Source organism: Eptesicus fuscus, chromosome 9 (genome assembly GCF_027574615.1).
Source record: "Eptesicus fuscus isolate TK198812 chromosome 9, DD_ASM_mEF_20220401, whole genome shotgun sequence".
NCBI lineage: Eukaryota > Metazoa > Chordata > Mammalia > Chiroptera > Vespertilionidae > Eptesicus > Eptesicus fuscus.
Window position 1 is genome coordinate 32,428,549 of NC_072481.1, and position 19,013 is coordinate 32,447,561.

The following is a 19,013-nucleotide window of genomic DNA, read 5'->3' on the forward strand; positions in this document are numbered from 1 at the left end:
CGTGAGAAAACCCAACTCCTCAGCGTGGCATGCAGAGTCCACCAGATGTGGCCCCTTCCCACACTGACTTCCAGTCTTATATCCCACCTCCCCAGCTCCACCTCCACTGAATGTCGCGCCTTATTCAGCATTCCGGGACACACACCCCTGGGCGTTCGCACGTGCTGTTCTCTGTGCTCCTGATGCACGGGTCCTTCAGGACTCACCTACAAAGCCTTCTGCAACCCCCCCCCCCCCCAGGATGCTGCAGCCTCCATGTCTCTGCTGCTACAGCCCCGAGTGGTTTATGTAATCACATTGTACTGTAATGATCTGGCTGTAGATTTCTGTCCCCCACAAAATGGACTTCTCCGGGCTGGAGGCTGTGGCTGATTCAAGCCTATATGCTTCCCCGGGTGGCCCAGGGAATGCACTGAGTAGAAATTAGCTAAGCTCCTCTAAAACCCACTGCCGTCGCCCCGAGGGGAGAGAGCGGGGAGAAGGGCGCACAGGCAGCCCCGGGGGGGACGCGTGGGTGGAGCACCTGCCCCACGGCCAGCTCTGGTTGCTCCTAGCGCGTACGTGGACAAGGCCAGCGACCCGGCGGAGCAGGAGGTCCTCATCGACGAGCAGCTGCACTCTCCAGAGGGCCTGGCGGTGGACTGGGTCCACAAGCACATCTACTGGACCGACTCGGGCAACAAGACCATCTCGGTGGCCACAGTCGATGGCCGCCGCCGCCGCACTCTTTTCAGCCACGACCTCAGTGAGCCCCGGGCCATCGCCGTCGACCCCCTGCGAGGGTGAGTGTCCTCACCCGGAACTTCCTGTTCTCCCACCGTAGGCACACAGTCACTCAGCCCCCGTGGACCTGACCTAAGAGCTATCTTGAGGGCTTCGGAAGGCCTTAGACACAGCCCATGGGAGGAAAGTCCGTCTCCAGGACTCTACCGCTCATTCATCATGTCCTAGAACCAGTGACACCGCGTCTCAGCACAGAGCGGGCCCTGGAAATTGCCCGTAAACGCTCCGGGGCAGGGAGCCTGTCCTCGCGCTGCAGGCGGGCCTCTGGTGGCTGCTCCCACACTTCCAGAGACGGGCGCCCATCACTTCCTGTCTCATCTGGGGCAGTCCTGCCCATTAGAAAGGATTTTCTTGTTTTGTTTTGTTTGTTTTCTCATAGTCCCCAGTCTGCCTCCCTTCGACTTCCTCCATAGTCCTGACGTAGGTACATGAGGTGAACCCACTCAGCCCCTGTGCCTGGCACATAGTAAGCACTCAGTACATGTTCAGGAAAGAGAGAGAGAGAGACCCTGCTCAGTCTAGCTGTGTGGCCCTCGTAGTCATCCACTTTCTCCTCTGGAGACCGGAACAGTACGAGAGGGTGGGCGAGGGCCCTCCCACACTGGCATGCCAGGGCTCCGGCTGGAGCTGCCGGGGGGAGAGATGGCTTCCAGGCCACCCAGCAGCGGCCGGGGACACGGGGGGAGCACAAGCTTCCCAGCACTCGGATGAGGGGAAGGCTAAAGCACCTGCTAACGCCAAGATGGATGATTCCCGTGGATTTCAGGCCTTCCCAGCCCTACCACGTATCATCGTCAACATTCAGTGGGTCACTGGGCCCTTGTGATGCAGACCACCCCACCGTGTCCCTGACAAGAAGCCCTGTTGGGCTCTTCTCTCTTTTAGGTTCATGTATTGGTCTGACTGGGGCTACCAGGCCAAGATTGAGAAGTCTGGGCTCAACGGTGCGGACCGGCAAACACTGGTGTCGGACGACATTGAGTGGCCCAACGGAATCACCCTGGGTGAGCCCTGCCCTCCGATGGGGGCTGTGCTAGCACCTGGCCCTGACCAAGCCCCTGGGTCTTGTTCCTGCACCCCTCACGGTGCCAGGGCCTGTGCATCCTGATGGTTGCCCCGGGACAGCCGCCGGTGGAGGCCTGGCCTGGAGATGTGGGCAGGGAGGGGGCACAGAAGAGCAGAGATCCAGGCTGTGGTCCCAGGCTGGTGACCTGGTCCCCTGTCCCCTTTGTCCTCCCCAAGACCTGCTGAGCCAGCGCTTATACTGGGTAGACTCCAAGCTGCACCAGCTATCCAGCATTGACTTCAGCGGAGGCAACAGAAAGATGCTGATTTTCTCCCCTGACTTCCTGAGCCACCCTTTTGGGATAGCTGTGTTTGAGGTGAGCCGTGCGGGGAGGCGTGGCCCATAGGAAGCCGAAGCCTAGAAAAAGTTCATTCGGATAGGATGGCTCCCTGAGGCTGTCCAAACAGAAAGCGAGGGACCGGGGAGCCGGCCGGCGTGTCTGTGCCTTTGTGCGCGGCCTCCATGCAAAGGCTTTGCGGCCGTGTCCCCTGGCAGCCTTCCCTGTGCTCCCGTCCCAAGCCCCCGCTCTCAGAGCAAGCTCAGAGGTAAGTTGCTAGACCACATGTTTTCTCTGGGAACTCGCAGCACCCAGCACTGGGCCCACATATACACAAGGCACCCAGTTATGGGAGGGAGGGGGGGAGGAAGGGAGGGATCTATATTTCCTTACAATCATTTATTGTTGGAAATGGCCTGAAAGATACTGTCCAACTCAACATACTTTTACTGACCTTTTCTGGACCCTGGGGTCATAGAAGTGAAGCAAACATTATCCCAGTCCACGACGCTCCCAGGAGGGTGAGAGTTAAGACCCTCCTTTGTTCTGACCCTGATAACCTTTCTCCTCGGGGGACAAAGAAGCAAGAACCAATCAAGGTGTCACACATGTACCTCTGCCCCAAAACTAACTCTGCCACCAAGGGAGGGGAGGCAAAGGGACAGTGGTCTGTGGTGGGCATGGGCAGTATTTGCTTGGAGCGACCTCACCCAGCAGTGCTCTGAATTTATGGGCAAGTCCCGCCCCCGCTTCAAGACAGGTGTGTTCGGACACATGTATGTGCTTGTGCATATCTGTGACATGTACGTAAAATATATGTATGTGCATGTGGGTACATGAATACATTTAAAAGCATGCTTTCCTTGCCCGGGCTGGTGTGGCTCAGTTGGTTGGAGCGTTGTCCCATGCACTGGAAGATTGTGGATTGTGGGTTCAATTCCCAGTCAGGGCACATACCTTGGATGTGGGTTCAGTCCCCAGTAAGGAAGCAATTGATCGATCAATGTATCTCTCTCACATCCATGTTTTCCCTCCCTCTCTCTCTCTCTCTCTCTCTCTCTCTCTCTCTCTCTCTCTCTCTCTCCCCACCCCACTTCCTCCCTCCCTCCCTCTCTTGCTAAAAAAAAAAAAAAAAGAAAAGAAAGAAAGCATGTATTCCTGTATATGCTGGTGCTTGTGCGCATAAATATGTTTACCAGTGCTTATTTAGGTACAAGTGCGCCTTTGTGTGTGTCGAGCATGTGGGTATGTGTCCAGTTCTGTGCATGAGGCTACATGTGTGTTCCTGTCAATGTCGACATCTCTACAGATGCACATCCAGGCTTGTATGGATTAACCATATGTGTTCTGCCCAGAGGCTGTAGGCAGCCCCGCAGGGAATAGTCCTCAGTAGCTCACACATCCCCTCCAATCATGGTCCTGGGCCCCAGTCATGGTAAAGCTAATAGAGACCCAGGAAGCTGGCCTCGCTGAGCACTAACGAGCAGCCTCCGGGCCACAGCACAAAATCAGAGGGAGCCAGAGCACATCCACAGGTCAGCGGCTGCGTCCCCCCGTGAGCCTGTGGACTGGAGAGCTCGGGGAGACGGCAGGGCAGTTCTTATGACCAGGCTTTGGGGCTGAACCCTCAGACTGGGGTCCTGGGTTTAGGCTCTAGGCCTCCCATCCTTTGCATCTGTACCCACAGGACAAGGTGTTCTGGACAGACCTGGAGAACGAGGCCATTTTCAGTGCGAATCGGCTCAGTGGCCTGGAAATCTCCGTCCTGGCTGAGAACCTCAATAACCCACATGACATTGTCATCTTCCATGAGCTGAAGCAGCCGAGAGGTGAGCCTTCCCTGGTCCCGGGTCCCCTGCCCACGGCCTCTCCCTCCACTAGGCACATGCGACGTAATATCTCGGCTCCCCACGAATAAAGGCAGCAACCCCTCCGGTTGGTAGAGTGCTGAGCTGTCACATGTTTTATTTCATTTTGCCTCAAGCAAGCTCTTGGTGAAATAAGCCTGGGCATAAAGAAATAAATATATAAGTGCCCTCTTTTTGCCAATCCTACAAAGTGTGGGTATTACTGCTCATTTAACAGTTGAGGAAGCAGTGGCTCAGAGAAGTAAAATATTGTTAGCTCAGATTCCAGAGCTCCTTCTGCCACGAGGAGCACATTGCTTCTCGTTTATTATGTGGACCCATTTGACAGTAGTATAAACTAGTGAATCCTGGGGCCAGATTGTAATTCAGGTTGTTGGTTGGGAATAGACGCCAGGAATCCTACCACCTGCTGTCGTCTCCTCTAGCTCTAGGGCAGTGGTCGGCAAACTACGGCTCGTGAGCCGCAGTTTGCTGCTCTATTGACTAATGAGTTTGCCGACCACTGGGATAGGGGCTTAATCACAAGGAACAACAACAGCCTGGAATTATTGGAATCGAGAGTCTAGGTCAGTGGTCGGCAGTTTGCCAACCACTGCTCTGGGGTATACTAAGTCTCACTGTAACTGAGGGGTTGGCTACCAGAGTGCAGGTGAGAAGTCATAGGGGATAAGGAGATAAGGTGGGTGCCTGATTCTAGATCTAGAAATTTAAAAAGGAAAGAGAAATGGCTGGTGACATAGGGAGAAAAACATGGACCCTGGAGTCCAACAGACCTCAGTTTAAATCTGTCTCCCAAATTCCCAGAGGTACAGCCTTGACAAATGTATTCTCCGTGTAAGCGTAGCGGTCTTCTGTCTGTCACTCTGGGGCCTAAAGCCCACCTCCGAGAGCTGTTGTCAGGATAAGCGAAGGTGTGGGTTAAGCCCCAGCTCCGGTGTGTAAGGGGCCTGCCTCTCTCCCTCCCTCCCTCCCACTAGCTGGAGATGCCTGCGAGCTGAGTGCCCAGCCCAACGGCGGCTGTGAGTACCTGTGCCTTCCTGCTCCTCAGCTCTCCAGCCACTCTCCCAAGTACACGTGTGCCTGTCCTGACACCATGTGGCTGGGCCCCGACATGAAGAGGTGTTACCGGGGTAAGCAGACTTCCTCCCCTGGCTCCTGGGCTTCCTCCACTGCTCTGGCTACCGGTGGCTTCGCGGGCTCCTCTGCCTCACCTTCCTTCAATGCTGGCGTCCCCGGGTCCGTCCAAGGCTTTCCTCTTCCCACTCCCCCAAGACTTTCAGGAACCCCTTTAAGACTTCAAATTAAGAGCCCTTGAATGGCCCTGGCTGGGTAGCTCAGTTGGTTAGAGCATCATCCCGATACGCCAAGGTTGCAGGTTCAATCTCTGGTCAGGGCATACTCAAGAAACAACTAATGAATGCATAGATACATGGAACAACAACTCCGTGTTTCTCTCGCGCGCTCTCTCCCTTCTTCTCTCTCTCTCTAACGCCAATAAATTTAAAACAAAACAACCTTTATCCCCGTGGCATTACCACTGTTTATATGCAGGTGACTATGAGCTTGCCTGTTTCTTGCCCAGAACTTATTACATAGAAGCCCTGTGTGACAGGATCGGGACTAATAGTTCATACTTCCGCCATATAACTTTCTATTCATTCCCAGGTCTTGATGCAGGCCCAAGGCCTTTTGTTTGAGCAAGAGTCCACTGTATCATTTCTGATTTCCAGATGCAATTGTTTAAAGTGGAGTGAGATTTTAACCCTAATGGTGTAATGGGATGCGTGTAAAATCCTTCTGGATTGATATGATTTTCCCTCCTGCCCACACCTAATTCTCAGCATTGTTTTAATAACTCACCTTTCTCAAATCAGCATGCAGTATGAACTCAGACATGGTGCTTGGGCTGCAGCTAAAGATAAGAGCACAGATAAGAGCACAGTCCGTTCAGGAGGATCAGGGAAGGCTTCTCAGAAGTGGCGCTTGAGCTGAGCCACGAGGATATGTTCATAAGTAAAGTCCATTGAGGCACTAATGTAGGCACTAAATCAATAAAATTCTCTGTCCAAGTGACTCCATGGTATTTCCCCTCCAGCACCTCAATCTACCTCAACTACGACGTTAGCCTCTACCACAGCGAGGACCGAAGCCGACTCGGCAAGAGCGCCTGGCACCGCCATCCACAGCCCCCCCCACCAGAGCCACAGCACAGAGACGCCACGCCTGGCAGCCGCAGCCCCAAGCTCAGTCAGTGTCCCCAGGGCTTCCAGCATCGGCCCGTCTACCCCAAGCCCTGCAACCAGCAACCACTCCCAGCACTGTAAGGAAATGAGTTCTGCCTTCTCTCAGTCTGTGGGCAGCCACGACGGGGGCATATGTGGGAAGGGGAGGTCATACCAGAGCTGAATAGTGGGTATCTCTGAGGTGGAGTGCTCACCTATGATTTAGGAGTCTTAGGTGCCCCTAACTTACAGAGGGTCTTAAAGGAAGCTACTTCCCGTCTCTGAGCCTCAGTCTCCCCACCTACAAAGTAGGATAATAACAACCCTTCTCCCACCTGCTTCACGAGATTGCCACGAGAGGCAAAGGAGATGGTGTCATAGAAGTGCTCACACACACAGGGGTGTCTGTGTCACGTGTACTGACATGTGTAGGAGGGAGTGCCCCTTAGATATGGAAACTTCAGAAGTTCTGGTCTCGGTTCCCAACACCCTCAGTCAGTCCCTCAGATAATAATATCCATAACCAGTCTGCTTGTGCCTCTTCCCAAACCCCGGGCTGAAAGTCATTAAGTTCCCCCACTAATTAAATCATCAGGAGCAGTGATTATCACTGCCAGAAAAGTTCTATCTCATTAACCAGCGAACGCCTTTTTAATTGAGTTACCTGCCGAGGGGAGTAATTTAAGAGGATACACTTGCCTGTACACGCGAGGCCCTCGGCAGCACCTTGCTAGCTGGGTCTGTCCTCCCAGCGGAAGCTGGAGTTTCAGAGCTGAGCACTTACCTGCAGGTTTGCGAGGCAGGTGGAATATGTGTGAATTCCAGTGCCCCTCAGCCAGGGCGCCGCCTCCGAGCAGGAGTTCCCCCGCGGGCTTCGTCATGCTCCAGGCCTTAGGATTGCTGTCCAGGGTTTGCTGGGCCCCAGGGAGACGACAGCCACAGTAGCTGTGTAAGCAGTGCAGCTCTGCTCTCCCCTCAATACCAGGCTCCCTCAGAGCGGCTTGGAGAAACAGACACACTGAGAGGGTGGCATCTGGGCCACTGTCAGGGGGCAGTCATCTCTCTTGGAGCAAAAGCAGATGATAGCTTCTCTTCCCGCTCAGAGGGCGTCACGAGGGTCCAGGGGAGGAAGGCCTTCCAGACTACAGAGTGCCGTACCCATGTGACAATGAAGGTGGTTGTGAGAGTGGGAAAATGACGCAACATACTTTTTAAAAATGACAGTTCACTTTCCAAGCACTTCTCAGTTTAGAATGTGCTTCTCTGCAGGTACACCATGTTGTATTTAGGCTTTACAACAGCCCTGCCCCACGCCCTGCCCTCTTGTGAACTAGGCAAGGCTGTGCCGGGCACTGTGCTAAGTAAGCATGTTACATGAATCACCTCATTTAGTCTGTACAGTATCCCTAGGAGGTAGGTAACACTAACCCCATTTTAAAGACAAAGAAATATATTTATTATATGTAATAACTTGTCCTTGGTCACACAAATAGTGAGTAGTAGAGCTAGACTTGAACCCAAGAAGTCTGATCCAGGGGCCTGTGCTCTTGATTCCACTACATGATACTGTGTCCCATTTCAATTATGTCTTAAACATGAATGATAATGCAGACGGACAGAAGGACCACTGGAAACGAGAGACATCATCCTACGAATGTTTGTGTTTTGCAGACGGGAATGAAGGCGGCAAGACGGGCTCAACGGTCACTGCTGCTGTCATTGGGATCATCGTGCCCATGGGTGAGTGTGGCCCCAGGTCCCTGGGAGGAAAGAGAGACCGTGCCCGGGGCCTGGGGGAAAGCCCTAGAAGGACAGAGCACTTGGCATGCTGACCTGCCCCGCTGACCTCTTTCTGCCCTGGCAGCCTTCCTGCCCACCTCCCAGTTCAACCCCCTCCCCCCGCCCCTTGGTTTCTTAGTTTGGCACAGCGAGGCGCTTTAGGACCTGGCCCCAGGAACCACCCAGATGCATCCCCCATTTCACTCTCCTTCACACACTGTATCCAGCCACGGGAGCTGCACGGCAGGCTCCGTGGGACAGGGGTGGCCTCTCGCATGCTTGCCCCTCTCCCCAGCTCCCAGCAGTGTCGGGCACACGGTAGGAAATAAAATATTTATTGAATTAATGAGGAGAGCTGCTTGCCATTGCTTTAATCGTGCCATCTTGCTTTCTTTCTGTTTGGTCTTCAACAAACGTTTAGCAAGCAGCTACAATGTACCAGACTCTGTGATAAGGGGAGGGAAGGTGGTTAAAAGTAGATAACACATGGTTCCTGCCCTCCAAGTTTATAATCTTGTTGGAGAGACACACTTAGCACAGATAATTTGATTATGACATGGTAAGTCCTATAATTAAGCCATATGTGGTTCAGGAGAAGTGCCAAGGAAGCATTTAACGTAGAACTGGCAGAGAGGGGGAGCAGGCAGGGAAGGTTTCCTAGTGGAAATTGTATTTGAGCTGAGCCAGCCAAGTGAAGAAGGAGCAAGAGCAACCCAAGCAGTGAAGGCACCATGAGCTGAACCAGGAATGGGAAATGGCATGGTGTGTGTGTGTGTGGTAGGGGGGGGGGGGGAGGGGGGGTTGAACTAGGAGTTCAGGATGGCCAGAATATATAACATTTTGTTAAATCTCACAAAGAGCCCCAGGGGTTGATTCATTCTCTCCCACCCCGGTGATCACAGAGTATCCTGTACATCCTGTCTCTCACACCTGTGTCATCTCTTAGCGGGATCTTCGGATTGGGGCTGTCCATTCATAGGTTTATCTCTTACTTGCCCATGAGTAGTACCTCAACTTAACCTGGGAACCCCCAATATGGTGGTGAATTCGTGAGTGGATGCTTTAAAAAATTCTATACTGAGCAAGGGTCTGTGCCAAGTGCCAAGGATCCAAGGAAGAAAAAGAGACTTTAAGAGCTTTCATTCCTTAATCAGACTTAGTCATAAAAGAGTGGTTACACGAGGTATTAGTACATGTTATGTGTGGTAACAGGGGCATGGTGCCCGTGGAGGAGAGGGGATGGCACTTCTGGAGAAGATGGCATTTGAATTGGCCTTGGACAGGTTCCGCAGTAAAGATGGTGGCGAGGCTGTTCCAGCCTTACGTTGTGTGGAGTGGATGGAAAATACTCTGAGCATCGTTTAGTGAACGAGAAACTCACCCCTTTCCTGGCATCCGGTGCTGTGCAGAGGGCATGTGTGTGCTGTCTTCTCGACAATAACCCCCTCTGATGTAATCAGTGTTTTAAACTTCCACTGATCGGAGGGCTGAAAGAGGAATGTTCTTTCCCTGATGTTTTCCCATCCCATGAGCTTCTTGGCCATTTACATTTCATCCTTAATGAATTGCCTATTCACAGTCTTTTTTTTTTTTATTTTCCTGTTGGTTCTGTGTCTTAGTCTTATTTATAGAAATGTTTATACATAAGGAATGTTAAACATGTTGCAAATATTTTCTCGCATAATGCCACTTGAAATTTGTTTATGGTGTCTTTTACCATGCATAAACTTAAAAAATTTTAAGTATCAGATGTTAATCTTTTGTGTATGGTTTCTGGGTCTTCCTTAGGGGAAGGTTTGCCTCACTCTAAATGATTCAAATAGCTCCCTAGATACTTTTCTGCTACTTTAAACATATTTTAGTATTTAGATATTAATACATTTGGAAGTTATTTTAGAGTCTGGTGTGAGGTAGAGATTTAACTTTTTTCCCCTGCGTGCCTGTCTAGTTTTCCCAAGACCATTACTGAGTAGTTGGTCTTTTCCTTCTGACTTGAATTGTCACCTTTATTGCAAACTACGTGCCTGTGCAGACGGTGATCTGCCTGTAGGCTTCTCTCCCCCACCAGTTGCCTGTCTGTCTCTACATACTAGCAGCACAGCTTTGTGCTCTGTCTTCATATCTAATAGGGCATTGTTATTCTCGCCACATTTTCCTAGCTGTTTTCTTATTTAAATCTTTCTTGTTGAAAGTATTACATATGTTTCCTAGCTATTTTTATTTAATTTCTCTTTGCGATGGACTTTAGAATCATCTTATCAATCCATAAAAGTTATGCTAGAACCCCCTTTGTGCCCAGCCCTGTTTGAGAACTTCCTCCTGTGTGCTTAACATACTGATTTATTCCAACTCGGAGCCTGGGTTTCCCTGCTCTGTCCCCTGGAGATGCTCCTCTTCTAGCAGAGCCCCTCTCGTTCGGGGAGAGAACGGTTTTCTTGGAGAAATCCAAGGGAAGCAGCAGCATTCGGGCAAAGGCGTGGTGAAGAAGTTCACTCATTCACTCAGCACACATCACTGAGCACCTACTCAGGGCAAGGCCTTGGCCATAGAGAGAGAAAGAAGACACAGGCCCTGCCCGCAAAGAGCTCAGTCTAGTTGGGGTACACATATGTAAAGTACGATACCGTGGTCTGGGAACACATGGGAGGGAGCAACTGAATCTACCTTGAGAAGCTGAGCAAAACTTCACATTGGAGCTGGATTTGAAGGATGAGTAGTTCATGAAAGAAGAGATGGGAAAGGGCTTCCAAGCAGCAGAAAAGGAACATGCAGAAACAGCCTCAGGAACAAGGGCAGTAAGATCAGAGAGGTGGCAAGGGAAGCACTGGCGTCTGAGCAACGGGCTGGAGCCTGCTGGAGGTCAGTGCAACGTGTCTCTTTCTTCAGCGGTAATAGCCCTCCTGTGCATGAGCGGCTACCTGATCTGGAGAAACTGGAAGCGGAAGAACACCAAAAGCATGAATTTTGACAACCCAGTGTACAGGAAAACAACAGAGGAGGAGGATGAAGATGAGCTCCACATCGGGAGGACTGCTCAGATTGGCCATGTCTATCCTGCAGTAAGTATTCCTTGCTGGAAGAAGTCCTTCCTTCCTTCTTTCCTCCCTCCCTCCTTCCTTCCCTCCTTCCCTCCCTCTCTCCTTTCCTTCAAACATTTATCAAGAACCTACCATGTGCCAGGCATTGTTCTAGGCCCTGGGGACACAGAAATATTGGGGCAGGTAGCTGGGGTAGCAGGTAGCTGGCTTCTCTTGGAAGTAAAGACACCAACTGCCTGTCTTTCTGCTGAGTGAGAACGCACTTGCTCCCAAGGAGCTGGCGGGAGTTAGAGACCTCACTTCCTGTCATACAGCTGTGTGCCAAGTGCCATGGTGGACGCTCAGGAGTCCCCTCTTCTAGGAACCTTTCCCTGGCTTTCTTTGTTCTCCCACAGCCTCTCTCCACCATAGCACGTCACACTCTGGTCAACTTGTCTTTTTACTCTCTGGTCTTCGCCCTAGACCGTGAGCTCCTTGCGGGTAGGACCATCTGATTAATCTGTTTCCCTGATGCCCGTACAGCATAGGTGGCTCCCAGTGCATATTTGTTGAACAAATCAACAAGGGAGCTGTTAGTCTGGTTTGGGAGCTTTGTCAGGGAGCACCTCACAGAGGAGGTGACAGATAAACTGCGTCCTTGAAAGAGTAACCGTGTTCCAGGTAGAGAAGGAGGAAAATGGCGTTCCAGAAAGAAGCACATGCAAAAGCTGAGAGGCACAGCAGGGCCTGGCTTGTTGGGGGAGCAAGGACTGCCAAGTGGCTGACGCAGGTGTCATGGTTGTACAGCAGTGAGGGGGCTGAGTGCAACCTCATAGGTCATCCAGTCCATCCCCCTGTCAGGCCATCAGCAGCTTTGATCGCCCACTGTGGGCAGAGCCCTGTCTTGGGGAGACCAGAGAACTGGAGGACCCAGCCCCTGCCCTCAAGGAGCTTTTGGTCTTGCCGGGAGAACCAAGGTCACAGCTGCACCAACTCCCGAAGAACCCTCTTTCCGAGCTGCCTGTCGTCAAGTGCAAGGTAGGGCAGTGCCACTCTGAGGGGCTGACGAGTGAGGGTGTGAGCCCAGGCAGGGACAGCCGAGCCTAGAAGGCGTTCTGGCCATGGAAGGCTGCAGCCTGTAAGCGGGTATTGGCGCAAAGAGAAACGACGGGGTAGGTGCAGACTGAGGAAATGGCATGTGGAAGAAATGATTGAGGATGAGCAGGGCAGACAGAATTGCTGCTGAAGCAGATTGTTCACAAAGGGGAGACATGGGAAATGAGGCTGAGCAAGTGAGGAGGGCTAGCAGGTGGCCTGGAGGAGCCTGAGCCGGGGCCAATCCGAGCAGATAGTCGTTTAAGCAATGTTTAAAGGTCAGAGAGGGCACAGTGGACGAAATGATGAGCTTGGAGCAAGGAGATGATTCCCAGTTTCACTATTCCACAACCCTGTGATCTTAGTCACGTCTCTGCTCACTTTTATTTATAAAATGGGACCAATAATCCCCCTTCTACCTGCCTCCTAAGTTTATAAAGTTCAAGCGAGACAGCACATGTGCCAGTGCTTTGTGAGTTATTAAGCACTCCGCACATGGGAAGCGGCATTGTCTCCAGAGAAGGAAATAACCATTCAGGAGGCCTATTCCTGAGGAATCTAGACCCGAGGAATAACCTCCTGCCAGTTGCAGAGAAATGGAGTAGGAGAGTGAGGAAATCAACATTTAGTGAGGACCTACTATGTCTCAGACACCACTCAGTGTTTTACATACCTTTTCTTGTTTAGTCTTTACAGTAACCTTATAAAGTTAATATTATTATCCCCATTTTGCAGATGAGGAAACTGAGACTCAGAAAATAAATTACACCTAGGATCACAACTAGGAAGTGGTAGGACCAGGATTCGAACCCCAGTCTGTATATACACAGAAACCCATGCTCTTTCCCCTCTAGCATGGGGTACATAGCCTTGGTCAAGCGCTGGAAGCCAGTATTCTCAACAACCTGTTCTCTCCCCTGTCCCTTTCTCAGGAGTTCCCTTAGCACTTCTCGGGGCCTGTCCCCAGCCTGGAGATCTGCCTGGAGAGAGTGGGAGGGTAACTGGCTTAGAAAAAGATACTCTCAAATATTGATGCTTAGTGGAGCAAGGTCATGGCATTCATGCAAAACTACAAATAACCAAAAGATGATTTGAAAGGCAGTAGAGTTAACCTTTTATTGCATGTAGAATGTCCAGAGATGGAAAATGCTAGTCTGGTTGTGTTTCATGCTGGTTAGGTTGATCTGGAAGACTCTGGACCCCGTGTGTGTGTGTTAAGTAATATATTAAGCACTCTACATACATTATCTCATTTGATTTCCCAACAACCATAGAAGGCAGGCCCTATTATTATTCCCGTTTGACAGATGATGAAACCAAGGCTCAGAGAGGTGAAGTGGTTAGCCCAGATTCACATAGGGCAGAGAAGATACTGAAACACGGGTGTGTCCAAAGGAGGGTATCCAGGAAACGGATGAGTGGGAAACGGGATTACAACAGGACCAGCGGGGGGGAAGCTAGATGTGTGGCCGGAGAGGAAAACATTCCAAAGGAAGGGAACTCCAACTCTGCAGATTTCAAGTGTTGTCTGTGCAGAACTGTCTGAGTCTAGGAGAGAATCAGGGAAGGTCAGAAGATAAACAGATTCATGTCAATATAGGAGAGCATTTAAGTCCACTGTCCACAGTGGAATAGGCTGGCTCGGGGATTAGTAGGTTCACCATCCAGCGGTCAGGCATTTGTCACAGACGGAAGTCTAGCCACCAATGACTAGAAAGTAGGGATGAAGGAAAGAGTTGAGTTTCGTTGGCCTGCATTGCCTTCCAATGCTGTGTACTCAGTTGGGAGGGATGCAGCAGATTGCCTTCCTGACTGTGACTAACATGCTCGAGCCAAGCAGCTAATGACCTGAGATCAAACATATGCCAAAACGAACCCAAAACACATGCAAACCTAAAATCCTGTAAGAAAGGCTTGAGGAGGTTTAGACAAAGAGGCAGACCAGACTAATGGAAAATGCTAAAGCTCTGGATTCACACAGATTTGGGTTCAAATTTTAGTTCACCCACTTGCTACGTGATCCAGGACAAATGTTTAAGCTCATTAAGTCTCAATTGTCTCATCTGTAAAATAAATATGAGAAACCTGTCTCCTAGGGTAGTTTGGAGAGTATCTGAGTTAATGCCTGTAAAGTACTAGAATGTCTGGTTCCCTAGGCTTACTCAATAAAAAATTCCTATGGTTCTAACGATGATTTCTTTGTGTCTCCCCAGCGAGTGGCATTAAGCCTTGAAGATGATGGACTGCCCTAAGGATGGGACCACTCCCTTCATGCCTCACGGAATTCAGTTCCATGCACTACACTCTCTGGACGGTGTATGCCTGGATGGAAGGATTTCTGTATGGGTCTGTGTGAGTGTGTGCGTGTCTGTGTGTGCGTGTGTAATTTTAATTTATGTTGCAGAAAGGTAACCACAAAGTTATGATGAACTGCAAACATCCAAAGGATGTGAGAGTTTTTATATGTATAATGTTTTATACACTTTTTAACTGGTTGCACTTACCCATGAGGAATTCATGGAATGGCTACTGCTGAGTGACTAACATGATGTATATAACCAAATGGGGCCGATGGTACAGTAGCTTACTCATCATTTAAAAACTATATTTACAGAGAGAGTATTTGATTTCGGGGGGCTTTTTTAGGTTTTGGAGTTTTGGGTTTTTTTGTAAATAAAATGATTATGCTTTGTGGCTATCCATCAACATAAAAAAAAAAGAGAGAGAGAGAAGAAAAGGAAAATAAACACCTCAACTCCCTCCCCAATTTAGATTATTTATTAACAAACTTCATAAATAATATTAGTTCTATAAATAATTTAGAGACATGAGAGTATTTATTTTTGGTATGACTGGCCCACCACACAGACTCTGTGTGCGTTTGTGTTTGTCTGCATGTGTGTGCAAGAGAAAACTCCAGAGAAGAGGCGCACCTATGGCTGTTGTTCGAGTGCATAAAGATAAATATATTTTAAGCCGGTCCACAAGAGGGTCTCTGGAGTTTTCAGAGAATTGGCCTTTGGATGCCATGGTGTGTGCAAACATGTAGCGGCAGAGGCAGAACCTCCCCACCCCTGGCTATTCCTGGGACCCAACTCAGGAAAAGCCCCTCAGCTCACCCGTGGCTGCTGGGACTCCCACCGGGGCTTTCTCTGGTGTGGCCAAGGCCAGAAGTCCGCGTGAGCTCAGGTGAGAGCACGTCTGAACCTTGGCTACTCCTTGTTTTAAAGTTCAGCATCTCGAGTAACTTCATTTTCCTTCAGGACACATGGGTTGAATTCATTGAGGTTGAATTCCTTACGTATAGAGAGCTAAGTGGAGATGTTTCCAGAACAGGCCAAGTTTACTCTAGGGCCTGGCTTAGGCACAGAACCCCTGGGGTACACTATGGATGAGGATAAAGATGGTGGAATAGGTTTTGTTACATCTCCATCTCTCCCTTCCTCTTGCTCTCCCATTTCCTTTAGGTGGGGAAGAGTAATACATAGGTTTGTTGCCATCACCTGTTTGCATAGATGAAACTAATTTGGGGCTTAAGGCAGTAAAAGTGGCCAAACCTAAAGTCCTATTTGAGGGGGAAATGGCATACGCAATATTATAGTACACTGGATGTATGTTCACACAGAAATTTGGTTTACTGCTTTGTAAATAAAAGGAAAAACTCTAGGTATATGTACAGATGTTTTTTCACCATGGACACTTTCTTTGCCTCTCCTGGGCCTTGGGGAGGCGAGGAGAAGTGTTCTCTCTTTGTGGGGTCTACCGTTGAAAACATAATCCAACAGTCCCAGAAGGAATTCAGTCCCCGCTGGCTCTATCGTCAAGGTCTTTTCTTAACTCTGCTGTTCTACCACTGTACTCCCACTGGACAACCAGGGACAAGATGTGACACAGAGTGTATGGCTTCAGTAGGAGCAAAGGACATGTACCTAACCTCCACATACCTGGAACTTGACCCATGTAAGCAAATTCCTCTCCCCTACTTCCCAGTTGCCCCCAACTCAATGATGCGTGGATGTCTCACCCATTGCTACCCTCTGAATTTCCAGACAGACATTCTGGAGTTCTATCACCCTATCCCTAGAACCTTTCTTTCTCTCTGTCACTCATGATCTCATAGATTCTGGGAAAACAACCGTATTCTGGAGCCTGAGCACTATGCTTTGCATAAACAAGCAATTTCCTCATGATATGCATGTGCTGATAGTCCTGAAACGTCCATTCAGAGGGAAAAATGCATTGACTTAGAATGACCATTACCAAATAGACTTTTAAAAACATCCGGCCAACTCCTATGGAGCTTAATCACTTACTACTATTCTTTCAAGAATAAAAAGTAAAATATTTTTTGAAGAAAAACTATGAAAGTGAAAAGTCATTGAAATTTACACAAAACAAGCAACTTTTTCTGTAACCTGCCTCCAAAGAAATAGAATTTCCTGGGGAAATTATAATAGTGTCTAACACATAATATCTAGACTTTCAGTCAGATCCTGGCCGTCACAGAAAAAAATAATGAATGGGATCAGGATGATTCAGCCTGATATCTCAAAATGATGATGAAACACAACTTTCTCAGAGACACCCATGTTTTCTGAATATGCTACAACTGCGGTTTGAAAGAGGCAGCTATGGGAGCAACCTACAAAAAACAAAACTGTGGAACACTCACGTGTTGGATGGTAGTCAAGTAGATGAAATCTGAGGACTCAGATCCACCTTCTAGTCCTGAAGGCTTTAAGCCTCATTCTGAGGTTGAGTTGCATTTCTGTTGCTTTTTGCCCCTATGCCATCACATATCAACAGTCAAGAACAGGTCGGAGTCATTGGACATACAGCTGGAGGAAGCTTAGAAACACCAGGAGGGCAGAAAATTTATCAATTTTTCTCTATTTAAAAGAAACTGGCCCTAGTCCTTTTCCTCCCTTTTCTTCTCCAGTTGACTACTTTGCACTGCCTGAACATTGCACCAAACCTGCTACCTATCGTTCCAATGGGATTAGGAAGGCACTGGCAGAAATGGCCTTCCAGAAACAGGGAAAAGTAAATTTCATTTATTTACTTTTGAGAGCATGATTATTTAAAAAAAAAATAGATTGAGATAACCTGTAACCTCAGGATGAGATTGGATTCAAATTTGTGGCAATAAGCACTATGGATCCCTCCAAGTCTCTCTTTGCGATTGCAATATATGCATTCACTGAAACGATTTGCTAGGTATCAACTAAGTGTCAGGCACTGCAGAAGTACAGGTCAACCAAACGTTTTCTGTCCTTACGGAGCTCACAGTAGCAGTAGAGGATGACATGTGGAAACAAAAAAAGAATAGATTCTTTTCAGAATAATGTTATGATACAACGTGGTCATTTCTACCTTGAGGGGATGAGGAATGGGGTCAAGAAAGCCCCCATAGGAGAAGTGACCTTACGCTGAGTCTTAAAAACTAAGTGGGGATGTCGGGCTGCTTCAGGCAGAAGAAACACAGCTAAGACACCGAGGCATGAAACAGCATGGGGACTTTAACGAACTGCACGCAATTCATTACAACAAGCAAAAAGCTCAAGGGGGACGTAGCAAGAAATGAGCTGGATGGAAAGACAGGTTCAACATAAGCACTTTATAGAATACTTCTATTTAACTTCTGATTCCATTAAGCAAACATTTCTTGGTCATTTACTGTGTATGAGGCACCAAGTGCATGGGAAATTCATCAGGACGCGTTGGCAGCACTTGCAGACGTGACAGTCTTGGGCCTCAAGCTTTCCGGTGGCCAAAGAGAAACAGTGACTGTTTTTCATATATTCGAGTTGAAGTTTTTTGATATGGTCTATGAAAACTAATATGAGGGCAGTGGGATTTTCACAGAAGCATTCCATGTTGTCAAGAGCCTCTGAGATTTCTTCAACAGAGAGAAAGAAAACGAAGTTTTGAAGACGTGGAGTTTGCAGAGGGAACCCCAAGCACTGTCCAGTGTGGCGCTGGTGGGAATGGGGAGAGGGCACAGGAATGTGAGCCTCCCCACCTCACTCACACACTCGTCATTTCACAGAATAGAAATGGTTAGCAGTTAAACGGTTCGGAGTAAATGATCTCCTTTCCTATCAATGCATGAAGATAAAGTATTGGAGTCTTTTTACACAGTATTTTTAGGGTATTGGGGATTTTCAGGAAATGGAGAACTTAGAGGTGGAGGAATTACAGCTTCAAATTTTCAGTTAATAAATCAGGAATCCCTATTCATTCAGGCTATGCACCATGTGCATAGTCAGGAGTCAGCAGAAACCCTCTGTATTTGCAAACACTTTGTGCTATAAAAAATAATTTTAAAAGCCACCTGTATATGTATATATATTTAAAGACATGAAGGTTTTGATACTTTTTTACAAAAATTACAAGAGAAAACAAATACCTGTACAAACCATGTGTTTTAAAATAGCATTTTGTTCTATACAAGCTGTTGTTAATTTGGGGGTGAAGTACTGGTTCGCAAACTCGACATTGTACCCAAATGAATTTTCCCTGTTTGTCTACACACACACACACACACACACACACACACACACACACGTCCCCAAATTACCATATTTGATGTTTGATGTAACAGGCATGTTAGAATGTTGGATCACACTAACCATTCCTGCTCTTTTTGTCTTATCATTCCAAATTCCATTGTCTTCTGTACTCAGTCCCCTTTGCAGTCTGGTGTCTCTTCCAGAGGCAAAGGGTGGTGTGTTGCGTCTCACTAGCTGTACTGGCATCATCTTGGTGAACTAAAAAGCAAATGTGGACATTTGTAAAATCAGTGCACTGTTTCTAGAGAAAGATTAAATTCCTTTTTTAAAATCTGAAAGTATTGTTTCATTGTGATGCTTTAATGAGGGGAGAGTGATGGTCATTGACTGAGTC

General features: G+C 48.7%; 1 protein-coding gene across 1 annotated transcript in view; it reads left to right on the forward strand.

Moving 5' to 3' along the window:
• LRP8 (LDL receptor related protein 8) overlaps positions 1-15,756 on the forward strand; it is a 71,542-nt gene extending 55,786 nt beyond the window's left edge. The window contains exons 12-21 of the mRNA XM_054721189.1: positions 555-782; positions 1,669-1,787; positions 2,026-2,165; positions 3,814-3,955; positions 4,972-5,124; positions 6,090-6,314; positions 7,888-7,956; positions 10,882-11,054; positions 11,874-12,050; positions 14,321-15,756. Coding sequence (XP_054577164.1) covers positions 555-782; positions 1,669-1,787; positions 2,026-2,165; positions 3,814-3,955; positions 4,972-5,124; positions 6,090-6,314; positions 7,888-7,956; positions 10,882-11,054; positions 11,874-12,050; positions 14,321-14,359 — 1,465 coding nt within the window. The 3' untranslated portion in view covers positions 14,360-15,756. The remainder of the gene's footprint in view (positions 1-554; positions 783-1,668; positions 1,788-2,025; positions 2,166-3,813; positions 3,956-4,971; positions 5,125-6,089; positions 6,315-7,887; positions 7,957-10,881; positions 11,055-11,873; positions 12,051-14,320) is intronic.
• The last annotated feature ends 3,257 nt before the right edge of the window (positions 15,757-19,013 follow it).